Genomic DNA, 12,500 nt, shown 5'->3' with positions numbered 1-12,500 from the left:
GGTCTGCAGGAGGGGGAAATTCTCTCTCTCTCTCTCTCTCTCTCTCTCTCTCTCTCTCTCTAGTTTTCATTCTCGTGTATTGGCTTGCTTCATTGCCTTTAACTTCTCTGCTTCAGTAACTTTGTTTTGACTTTTCAGTCAATTGGGATTTTATTAGTCGCATTAGATAATTTTTTCTCTACCCCATACATAGTCACAAGTTCATTTTAATTTACCAGTTGATCAGTAGCAAACGTTGTATGAACATAGGTATAATCATAACCTATGAAGAAATACTAATGCATTTACAAAATGATATTTATAATAACAAAAAATTAGAATTACAGAAATGTAGGCAGGTTCCTTGTATCATGAAATATGCCGTTGATAATGATGATAATGATAGCGATGTACAGAGACACATGAAAGCATGAGAAGAAGAAGAAGAGGAAGAGAGAGAGAGAGAGAGAGAGAGAGAGAGAGAATATCATTCTATAACCAGGTGTCATAACGACCGAGGTCTACTAAGCCGGTGAGAGAGAGAGAGAGAGAGAGAGAGAGAGAGAGAGAGAGAGAGAGAGAGAGAGAGAGAGAGGTCCCGAAATCTTTACGAGGAATATTCTGAAAATTTAAGACTGACAGGAGACATGAACTCCAGACATCAAGTGCCAGGAGAGACACATGTCTGCGAAGCCTGGACTTGAATCTGTCATAGGTGAAGCGTGTTCGCGTCACTGTCTCCGGCTCCTGGAAATTTCCGAACCTGCAGAAGGTTCCTGGGGACATGATGAAGGCCAGATCGCTCGTACGTCCATCTCCTCCAGATAAGGAGAGATAACCAGACAGATAGCTAGATGGATAGGTGGATAGACGAGAGAGAGAGAGAGAGAGAGAGAGAGAGAGAGAGAGAGAGAGAGAGAGAAGAGTGATGATGCTGTAGTGGTGATATAAACAACATCACTCATACGTCCATCTTACACACACACACATATAATATATATATATATATATATATATATATATATATATATATATATATATATATATATATATATATATATATATATATATATATATATATATATATATATGAGAGAGAGAGAAAAAGAGATGATGATGATGGTGATAAAGGAAATATAATTCATGGATATCTCCCTCATGAAGCTTCCTAGAGACAGACATTCAGTAGGAGAAAGAAAGAAACAGGGAAAAAGAAAGAGAACGGGGAAGGGGGAGAAAGAGGCGCAGGAAACCGTAGTGAAAGAAAAGGGGGTTTTGGTGGAGCAGACATCATGCGCTTAAAGCCAGCGCACATTGCTCAGAGACTTAGGTTCATAACAACGCAACAAATCTTTGTAAACAGTGACTAGCAGAGGCGCCAGCACATTACACAGCTATTCATACTGCAGAATGCAGGAGCTTCGCCTCTCGACTGCGCCTGTTACCCTTGTTGCATCAGTGAATCAGGCACCATTGCTTTCAGCCGAGTGGGAACTGGCCTACATAATGCGGGGTTGCGTTGAGAACCTTCTGCAAAATACTGTGTCATGTTTATCAACGCTTCTCCTCAAATGTTCTTTGACGTTGTGCCTCGTGGATGAAGTCGTATTTTCACAAGGTCAATGAAGACGAGATAAGTTTAAAGTTCGTTGCAGGCATCGCTGTCAAGGTACACAAAGATAGATTGAGTGATATTTTATTCAGTGATGACTTTTGCCATTATGATTATTTAGTACGAATATATATAAACTTGCCAAATCAGTGTAAAAGAGTAAAAATGTGTCTTAATATATACGGTATATAAAAGTTCATGATTATAATCAGGCAGGTCCATTTCCATTTGTTATTGAAATGCTTATTTTAATTCAGAATAATGGTTGAAGATATATTTTCACTTAGTAAATATTAGGGCAATATTGTATAATTACTAAAGACTTTGGAAAAAGCTGCACATACAGGTAGAATTTTATTTTGGAAGAAAGACCGTCCACGGTTCGTAAATAGTCTACAGCATTATGGCACGAGAATACAACACAATGATCGTTATAAAAGAAGCCTTTTTTAGTACTTATCAATTAGCATCGATACAGAACCTATTTTAGTAATTTTCCTACTATGGCATGCTGTTGTTTGATACCTAATAATCAGTATTACCACACACACTGAACACATGAACGAAGGTCTCACAGCTCATGCCACCGAGAGTCAAAAGAAAAAGATTAACAAGTACTTTCAAAGGAACATTTTCTCTATTCGTCCCTTCATTTATCAACTTCGTTTTTCAATCAAGCTAAGCTCCCAGTGACCCAACTTACAGGACCCGTGTTAATTAATTTCTTCTCCCAAATAAGTGGGGGGGGATACTTACAAGAGATTTTTGCATGGTATAAAGAGAGAGTTTGACACCCCCCCCCCACTGGAAACTCCTGCGATTTTCTGAAATTCGTCGCCCTTTTGTTCGGGCGACGCTTTTATTCCCGGGGCCATTCATAACCACCTTTAGAAGGAAGTCGGAAGGTGGCAATGGTTCATTAACATGATTCATGTCAGTTCATGGTAGTTCTTGGTTATCTAAATCCTTGGTGGTCACCTCAATCCTTGGTGAATATATTGTTTGTCTCCTCTGGAAACTGAAATGTTTCTTATTTGAAGTCTCTGTAGACGTATTATTCATTTAAAATAACTTTTAGAAGAATGTTTTTTAGTTAGCCTCCATTGATTACAGATCTCATAAGTACTGGCAGCCTAATCTGTTTTTATAACTTAGCACGAAGAGCAAACGATGCAGAAGAGGAAAGGTAAAAAGAGTTGAATTAACCTTAGGGAATATTCCATTCAGAAAAACCGGAAGCTTTGATGTGAAAGAAGTGAACGGCGGTTGGTTGTTTGGTTGTTTTCAATGAAGGAGGCCTCATGCAAGCACGGCGTTTGCAGAAAGCTGGCCAGCTTTATGCACGGAGATAAATTAGTAACCCTGATGTGGGTCTCTGGCCTTCTTCTTCTTCTTCTTTTAACGTGCTTTTTTCCCATTTGTATGGGGTAAGCACGATGCTTTCTTTTTGAAGGACTTTGATTTGGTTTTGGGGTAGACTTTGTAGTCTTGATCGGCTGCCCTGCCTGTCATCGCTTAGACCCCGGTAGCGTATGTACTGTACATGTAGTATAACAGTCACCAGCGCCCGTTCTCCCAGCAGCGAGGACTTCGTTGCGCGGTTAGGTCGACAAGTCGAGACATGTGAGGTGTCTGTTATGTTTTTAGAAGATGTTGGAGTGGCTTTGTTTGTGTGTGTATTAGTCTGTAACACCCATTTGCTTTTTAAGCAGTGTGGGTCTCTGGCCTTCGTTGGAGGAATAGTGACGGAAACGAAAGTCATGAAATTGTAAAATTCGATGATTCCCGTTAAACACTAGATAGCTAAATATACACATTCTGAATCTGAATTCCCTCCAAACGAATAAATATTGTGAATCCTCAGCTCCAACAGCCATCAAAGGGTTAATTCAGTGCGTGTTGGCTGTTCTTTAAATAGCAGTGATGTGGAGCTCATTCTTGACCTTTCCGTTCTTAGTTGAAAATTAATGGAATCAAAGCGTACGATCTTAAGAGCTTCGTCGTATCCTGTTCATCACCTCGATTTACGTAATAAATTGCTACCGAGTCTTGTTGAGAGAGAGAGAGAGAGAGAGAGAGAGAGAGAGAGAGAGAGAGCATCCACACGTTTGTGAACGCTTTGTACAAATATTTGCATCTGTTCTCTACGGATGGGTTACAGTTTAAAATGCAACAGGTCAAAAGAAATCGTAGCAGTTCAAAATCAAGTTAGTTTGTCCTCGTGAAAAATTATTCTTCCTGTAAAGGAAGCATCTCTTGTACTCTCCGGGTTAGCTACTGTGTTTACATTAAATTGCGCCAGTACAATAAAGAGAAGGTTCGCTCTTGATTATCAACGTAGAGAGTACGGGTTAAATAAAATACTTGTGAATTGATTTTGGAAGTCTGCATCAATCACGGCCATGGATTGCAGTTTTCATGCAGTTTCTATGATTATGATATTAGAAAACATAAACTGGTCTTCATGCAAAAGGTGAACATTAAATGATTGTCTAATCACCCATAATATATTAAATATAATAAGCTTAATTACTGAAAAGAGAACGTGTTCTTGTGTACATTTTCTTCTTATTTTTATTTAAAATTATGTATAATTCTAATTATAAACACGAATAATAAAAAATATATTTCCTTGTATATGGAAGTCGTTGTAAAGCAAACATTTTAATAGATGTGTGTTAATATTAACCTAGTTATTGTCATGTTTCCATGAACAAGCTCATGTAGTATACTTTGGTACTGCAGCTTCATAACCATCCATCTGTATGGAAATGAAGTGTGCCTTGATATTGTAGCTAATTTCTTACTAGAAGAAAATAGACATATAATTGAATATATAACGGGTACACAAAGCATATATATATATATATATATATATATATATATATATATATATATATATATATATATATATATATATATATATATATATATATATATATATATATATATATATGTATATATATATATGTATGTATGTATGTATGTATGTATGTATGTATGTATGTATGTATGTATGTATGTATGTATGTATTTGTATGTGAACGTTGCGTGTTTTGTAAGAACTTGAGTTTTTGTTAGAGAGAGAGAGAGAGAGAGAGAGAGAGAGAGAGAGAGAGAGAGAGAGAGACGGGGGTGAATCCCAAAACTCGTATCTCCAAAGAACTCCTTCTGTGAAAATCTAATATTGGCTATGGATAATATGAATTTATGTTCTCTTTTTCGACAGCTTAGCCCCATAAGATTTCATTCTCCCTTAGTTTCCTGTCAGCAAAGGTCAGAGGTTATTTGAGTGATGTTCTTCCAGTGTTTTTGTTTAGATGAATCATTCGATGAAACCATCGTATTTCTTGCGAAGCAGCAAAATGGATGTTCCGATCAAGTAGAGTTTTGCAAATGATGCAGGCTTTAAATTTTAGTACATGAATGAAAGAAAAATCTTTCTGCATGATAAATCAAGGCCTGATCCTTGTAGTTTATCAAACTTTATGGAGGGCGAGTGGAGAAGATGGAACGCTCGGTGTAAAGGAACAGCTTGCTGCTCTTAGGGTATTGGTTAGTTACTATGAAATGGAGTGAGTTCGACTGGAAATTATACAAGTTTTTCTCATATCTATCACACACGCACATCTCTCTCTCTCTCTCTCTCTCTCTCTCTCTCTCTCTCTCTCTCTCTCTCTCTCTCTCTCTATATATATATATATATATATATATATATATATATATATATATATATATATATATATATATATATATATATATATATATATAAGTGTGTGTGTGTTGTTATGTGTTTATATTAGGAATGGGGTTGGGACCATGTACTTAAGTTCATGAATATAATTATGTGCAGTGGCAATACAAACTTCATATATGTAAATTATATAAACCCGTTTATATTTAATGAAGCACTCAAGCATATGATGTATAGCCACTTATTTATGCATATGGCACTAAATTATGTATTGATGGAGAAAGGAATAGAGCAAGCTTTATTTAAAACGAGTGGTAACTTATATAAAATCATTCACCAGCGAAGCTGAATTTCATAAGGAAGATTTTCTTGCATTAAAATTTAAAGCAACCTGTAATATTACTATTGATCACAACACTTAGATTTTCTGGATTAAGCAATAATGAAAGCCATCCAAACTGGGAGTAATACAGTTTATGCACGATTGGTATGCTTAGATACAAATGGTATAGTTAAGGCACAAAATTGGAACTCGTAATTAACATGACAAACGAGAGACCAATTGCCCTTCGTCCCGTCCTTCGTTGTCTGTCTCCTGGGGCTATTATTTGTTATATAATGTCGGCATAATACTCTCTCTCTCCCTCTTAGTCTTTGCCTTCGGCATCAGCCTCTGATGCCTCTTGTATAGTATTGTCTATGGTATCGCGTATTACATGGTTTTGTCATGCTCTCTCTCTCTCTCTCTCTCTCTCTCTCTCTCTCTCTCTCTATCTCTATCTATATCTATATATATATATATATATATATATATATATATATATATATATATATATATATATATATATATATATATATATATATATATATATATATATGTATACTTATATAAGTTCTGTCTCTCTCTCTCTCTCTCTCTCTCATAAGTCTCTCTCTCTCTCTCTCTCTCTCTCTCTCTCTTTATATATATATATATATGTATATATATATAGTATATATATACTGTATATATACAGTTCTCTCTCTCTCTTTCTCTCTCTCTCACACACACACACACACACACACACACACACACAGAAAGATGTGTATAAAACAAGTGGGATCTCTTCGATTCCGGGTGGATCCTGAGCGTATCCCCGGCAGGTGCAATCTCTCAACCTCATCATTTCCGATATGAGTCTCATAAGTGATGTCTCTTCCCGCGGTTGTGAGCGGGACAGACACGAAAAAACCATCTTTTATCATTTCGAGTGTCATACCCAAAACAAATATTAACAATATAATTGGATTTTTCCTTGTGCTGGCGTTTTCCCCTTGTTGCGTTTATTAATTTTTGAGTCCCCTCGAAAAGTATATTGCTGCGCGGTTCATTACGTTGTGGAATTGCGTTTATGTTTCATGCGAGGAGTTACACAAAGGATGCTTGTTTGTTATTTGCAATATTTCAGATGTGTATCAAACGCTGGTGCTATTTTGATTTGTCATCAGTACGGATAATTAGCATGAGTAATTGTTTTTTTTCTCTTTATTACTTTAGTAATTGTATTGGATAATTTAGACTTCATTTTCAATTTGTACCTGATACCTCAGACCCAAGGCTTGTTACGAAAGGCAAAAGTGTTTTTTTTCCCCTACTGGTGTTTTTTTGGGATAGAAGCCTTCAGGTGTTGCGATTATGTTCTAGATTTAGTTTTAAACTTATTATACTTCTATTTCTATATATCTCTGCTTTCCCTTTCTTAAGCTACTTTTTATAAGCTTACCACGACATTAGTATATCTACTTTAGCAGAAAATCGTAAAAACAGATAACAACGTTTTGGTCTGTATGTTTTGTAACAAATGATATTGGTTAATTTCCATTGTTAAAGTCTGCCTACCTAGTATCAAATTCTTATGTAGTCTTTAGTCATTGGATTATCAACTTCATCTTCTGTAAGAGAAGTACAGTAGCTGATTTTTCCTTGAACCTTGTTTCCATCGTAGTTACATATGCATGCCTTACACACATGACAAACAAACGCATGCACGTAAATACAGATAAACAACACACACACACGCACGCACGCACGCACATATACACACACACACATATATATATATATATTATATATATATTAACTTTATCACTTACACAGTTATCTATGCAGTAATACAATTACTAACAGGACCTTATTGAAACTGGATGGTATCTAGCGGATACTTGACAATGAGGGCTGTTAGTCCTGGAAGGCTTGTTATTTTTATTGAATAAATATCTCCGCTAGATACAATCCAGTTTCAATGAGGTCCTGTTAGTAATATATATATATATATATATATATATATATATATATATATATATATATATATATATATATATATATATATATATATATATATATATATATATATATATATATATATATATGTTACAGTCAACATGCGTAATCAGTCATTACGCGTAATGACTGAAATTTCAGTCATCACGCGTAATGCACTTAGGGACATTTGATCCCCAGGAGCTAGTACTAAACACGGCGAAACAGTGAGTCACCTACACTGTTTCGCCAGGTTTAGTACTAGTCCCTGGGGGTCATATGTATTTCGACGTGTTTAGTACTAGCTCCTGGGGAGATCAAATGTCCCTAAGTGCATTACGCGAGATGACTGAAATTTCAGTCATTACGCGTAATGACTGATTACGCGTGTTGACTGTTATATATATATATATATATATATATATATATATATATATATATATATATATATATATATAGATATATATAGACAGACAGACAGACAGACAGACAGACAGACAGACAGACATGGGGTATATGTGTGTCAAGTTACCTTCCCTAATCAGATGATTTCTTCCCCTTTTTTCCAGATCGCTTGGCTGAAGAGCGACCGAGGCGTGCTGATGACCGTAGGAGAGGAGGTAATTACAGGTAACCCTCGAGTTGGACTCATACACACGGATATCCAGGGGGGAATTAACTCCTGGCTCCTCACCATCAAGGACGTGACCCACAGTGACGCTGGTACCTACATGTGCCAAGTCAACACGAAGGTCGGACTGAGGAAGTTCTATCAGCTCAGCGTTGTAGGTGAGTACGTGGACCTTTGTCTCCAGCCTGTTACGACGACAAGAATAACCAACATGTTACGACAATTAGAATAACAAACATCCTGTTACGACAATAAGAATAACAGCCTGTTACGACAATAAGAATAACAAACATCCTTTTACGACAATAAGAATAACAAACATCCTGTTACGACAATAAGAATAACAGCCTGTTACGACAATAACAATAACAGACGTCCATTTACGACAATACGAATAACAGCAATAACGATATCAGCAGTAACAAGATACTATATGTATGTAAGACGATTGCAGTTCAATGATGTTCGCCCAATTTTGTATGAAATTTGTTTTAAAACATGAAAATTGTTTGCGGTTCGAACAAAGTAAACCACCTGAAGTAGAGGAATCTCTGCGCTAATCTCCCCTGCAGAATAACACAAATTTCCTCTCAATTTTTTTTACTATTAAAGAATTTTCTCCTAAACTTTATGTGCGCTCGAATTAAAAGAATTATCATCCTATCTATCCATCGAGAATGAAGGCCATGTCTCAGTCATTCCCTTGTTTCATAGTCATCATTCGCGTCTCTTTTCTTACCTACTCTCATCACTACAGGAGGGGAAAGAAGCAAGAGAATCGTAAATCTCTCTCTCTCTCTCTCTCTCTCTCTCTCTCTCTCTCTCTCTCTCTCTCTCTCTCTCTCTCTCTCTCTCCGCAACCCTCTTCCTAGTGTGATATGCCCTTGTTTATGATATTACTCTTATCCCCTCCATAATTCCTTTACTTAAGCTATACTGCTGATAATTTCGAAGGCCCTTTCCCTAGGGTGGTTTTCAGCTCTCGCTTCCACTCTGAACCTGTGTGGGTGTTGAGAGAGAGAGAGAGAGAGAGAGAGAGAGAGAGAGAGAGAGAGAGAGAGAGAGAGAAGAAGAAAATAAATGCATATGTGAGTGAAAGGTTGTGATATTTTGATGTCAGTTTTGAAATATTGCTAAATCGATGTTCCCTCTTGATAAGGATAACTCTCTCTCTCTCTCTCTCTCTCTCTCTCTCTCTCTCTCTCTCTCTCTCTCTCTCTCTCTCTCTGATATAAGGCTCAGCACTCACTGCTATTATTTCTTATTTTGATATTTTGCTCGTTTCCACTGACCATTCTTCATCGGTATTTCCCCTCTGCCGTTTAATATTTCCTTTCGGCAAGATTGTTGAGTATCCATAAAGATTAAACTTATGACCTCCTTAAGTAGAGTCTACTAAATTTTGAGATTTATAAACATAAGCAGAAAAGCACACGACCAAACTCTACCAAAAAAAAAAACGACGCTTCGGAAACCTTATGGCTCAGGCATACAAACGCACATCACTCACACAAAAAGAAATTCATACATATATGTTTTTGCTCTGTGTATGTATATATATATATATATATATATATATATATATATATATATATATATATATATATATATCTATATATATATTTATATATATATTTACACACACATATATATATATATATATATATATATATATATATATATATATATATATATATATATATATATATATATATATATATATACATATATGAAAGAGACATGCTTTTTAAGTATGACTTTCTGTGTGTACCTGAGACAGAAGGTTTTTGAAGCTTCAGTATATATATATATACATGTATACATATATATATATATATATATATATATATATATATATATATATATATATATATATATATATATATACATACCTTCAGACACACATTATCAATAAACTTCTTCCTGAATTTCTAAAGAGTGATATGTTAGAGAATATGTGAGCTTTGGTTTATGCCACTCTTTAGATTATGTACAATATCAGCTCGAAAATGCCATTACCAAAACAGCGACCCTTCCAGAGTAGCTTACCAGTAGGCGGCGCTTGATCCTCACAACTTAACCTTGGGCAGGGGTATATGCCAAGCAATATCCAAGCATCAACCCTTAAAATACATATTCTCTCTCCAGTCTCGTAAGGTAGAAATGTTTCTGTTTATTGTTTGTATAGAAAAAGTCGGGGTGTTAAACTGAGGCTGATTTTTCATCACGAAATTGAGGTGCAATTTTTCACAAGCTTTGAAGAAATTGCTTGTATGAAAGTTTATTGATTGACTGTTTTTCTTTTTTCGTCGGTACATAGCTCGCATTTTTACACACTTCAGTACAAAACTGAAACCGTGACAAACTCCCAAATTACTTCTTTTGCACGGAATTCATGAGGTGACTGCGAACTTCCCCGGGCAATGCCGACTTTCAATTCTAATTAGACTTCAGCAAATCGTTCCCAGCAGAACAGGAGACGAAGACGTCTGACGTCTTGCTTAAATTCCGGCACTTAATTGCAAGGAGTTCGCATCAACATCGACAATTCGACTTCATGTTTCTTGCCTTTGTCTGCTTGCGGAGGTAAGAGAACAAATCTCCTGGTCCTCCTTGAAAATGGCCTAACGACCCACGCGGGAGCGATGGTTTCCAAAGTGCTCCGGCATATTTATTTTCCCCGAGAAACAATTTGAAATTAAATTCTCGCGTAACTGCTCTGCCCTGAATTATTTATCTTTATGATGCCTTAGATATGAAGGATGTATGAAGCTCTCTTTCTCTCCCTGTTTCTCTTTTACTTTCAGAATATTTAGTATAAGGTTTGGAGACTTGTCTTTCTTCTTTGTGTTTGATCTTTCCTTAATTAGCCTTGACAAGCCTTGCAATTTTAAATTACAATCTGATACAATGTGTCAGAGATCAAAAAGTAAATTTGAACGGAACATTATAATAATTTGTCTCTTTCTCTCTTAAAATATTTATTGCCGTAAAAAGACGTGTGTGGGAAATTGGGCATTCTTAGGAATCCTGCGGAAATTAGAATACTAATAATTTTTAATGGGAAATTATTCTAGGCAATGATTATTCTTACGAGAGCCTCTGGAAAACTTTTATTAAAACAACTTTTCTTCTTAATACCTCGCTAACTTTGTAATCCTTATTGCATCCCGGCCGACGTGTACTTGTTCTCGGTATGGATTATGTTTTATTATGCGTCATATTTTTACTTGTGGCGCAAGATGCATAACGGAGAGAGAGAGAGAGAGAGAGAGAGAGAAGAGAGAAAGAGAGAGAGTAAACAATTGCATCGTCTCTTATATTTGAAGCTTTATCTGTATTAAGATGCTCAATTACGAGAGAGAGAGAGAGAGAGAGAGAGAGAGAGAGAGAGAGAGAGAGAGAGAGAGAGAGAGAGAATAACCACCTCGGATCGTCTGTTAATAGCAACTTCTTTGATTGGACCATAAATTTGGGCCAAATCCCCCCCGGACAGTGATGCACACTGATTCATCCAAGAGATTTTACTCGAAGCTGAAGTAATTCATGCATTGCTTGTGCAGTTTTGTGTTAAACAAAGGGCGCTCTCTTCCCACCATTTTCCCGGGGTAAGGGCAAGGGGCATTTGCGAATCCCAGCTTGATAATCCGGGCCATTAAGAGTTATTGCAGTTATTTATCTGGGAATGGTTACGCGGGGGCTGAAAATTTCACTCAGGAGCGAGAGAACAGGTTCAGAACTCGACTGAAATAAAATAAACACGATCCTGCGATAAAAGCTTTCCCTTGTTGCGCACTTAACTCGAAGCGGAGGACACTGTCGTCCTCCTTTTCCTCTTCTGAATCTTGCCGTGGAGAGTGTAGGATAAATTCTCCCTCATGTGTTTATATCTAGTTTTTGAAGGTTGCTGAAGAAGAGTTTGAAGAGGAAGTCTGGATTTAAACCTGAAGCTTATAATGAATTGTGTTATTTTTAGCGAAGGGTAGAGAATACTTTGCAATGCATTTTTGCAGTACATATGCCGAAGAGAAAATTAGTATAGCACGTGTATTTTTGTGTATTCGTAAGTTTTTCGATTTTTATGACAAAGACAACAGCTGTTATATAAAAAAAACAGTAATAAAAAATCAAGGAGTCTCAAATCTCTTCGAGATATTTACAGTAAGTGAAAGGAAATTAACTGATGTAGTCACTAAACATATGAAATTAAAAAAGAAACTAGAAATCTTTGTATGATAATTAAAACTGAGCTGTGAACTAAAGTAGATATTTTCTAATCCATACC

General features: G+C 36.2%; 1 protein-coding gene across 2 annotated transcripts in view; it reads left to right on the top strand.

The window, feature by feature from the left end:
* Window positions 1–12,500, top strand: part of LOC136842644 (lachesin-like) — a 314,707-nt gene that overhangs the window by 115,070 nt on the left and 187,137 nt on the right. For both annotated transcript variants that reach the window (XM_067110263.1, XM_067110264.1), the window contains exon 4: window positions 8,154–8,373. In XM_067110263.1, coding sequence (XP_066966364.1) covers window positions 8,154–8,373 — 220 coding nt within the window. The remainder of the gene's footprint in view (window positions 1–8,153; window positions 8,374–12,500) is intronic.

The sequence above is a fragment of the Macrobrachium rosenbergii genome, chromosome 10, assembly GCF_040412425.1.
Source record: "Macrobrachium rosenbergii isolate ZJJX-2024 chromosome 10, ASM4041242v1, whole genome shotgun sequence".
Taxonomy (NCBI): domain Eukaryota; kingdom Metazoa; phylum Arthropoda; class Malacostraca; order Decapoda; family Palaemonidae; genus Macrobrachium; species Macrobrachium rosenbergii.
This window is presented reverse-complemented; position numbering and strand designations above follow the sequence as displayed.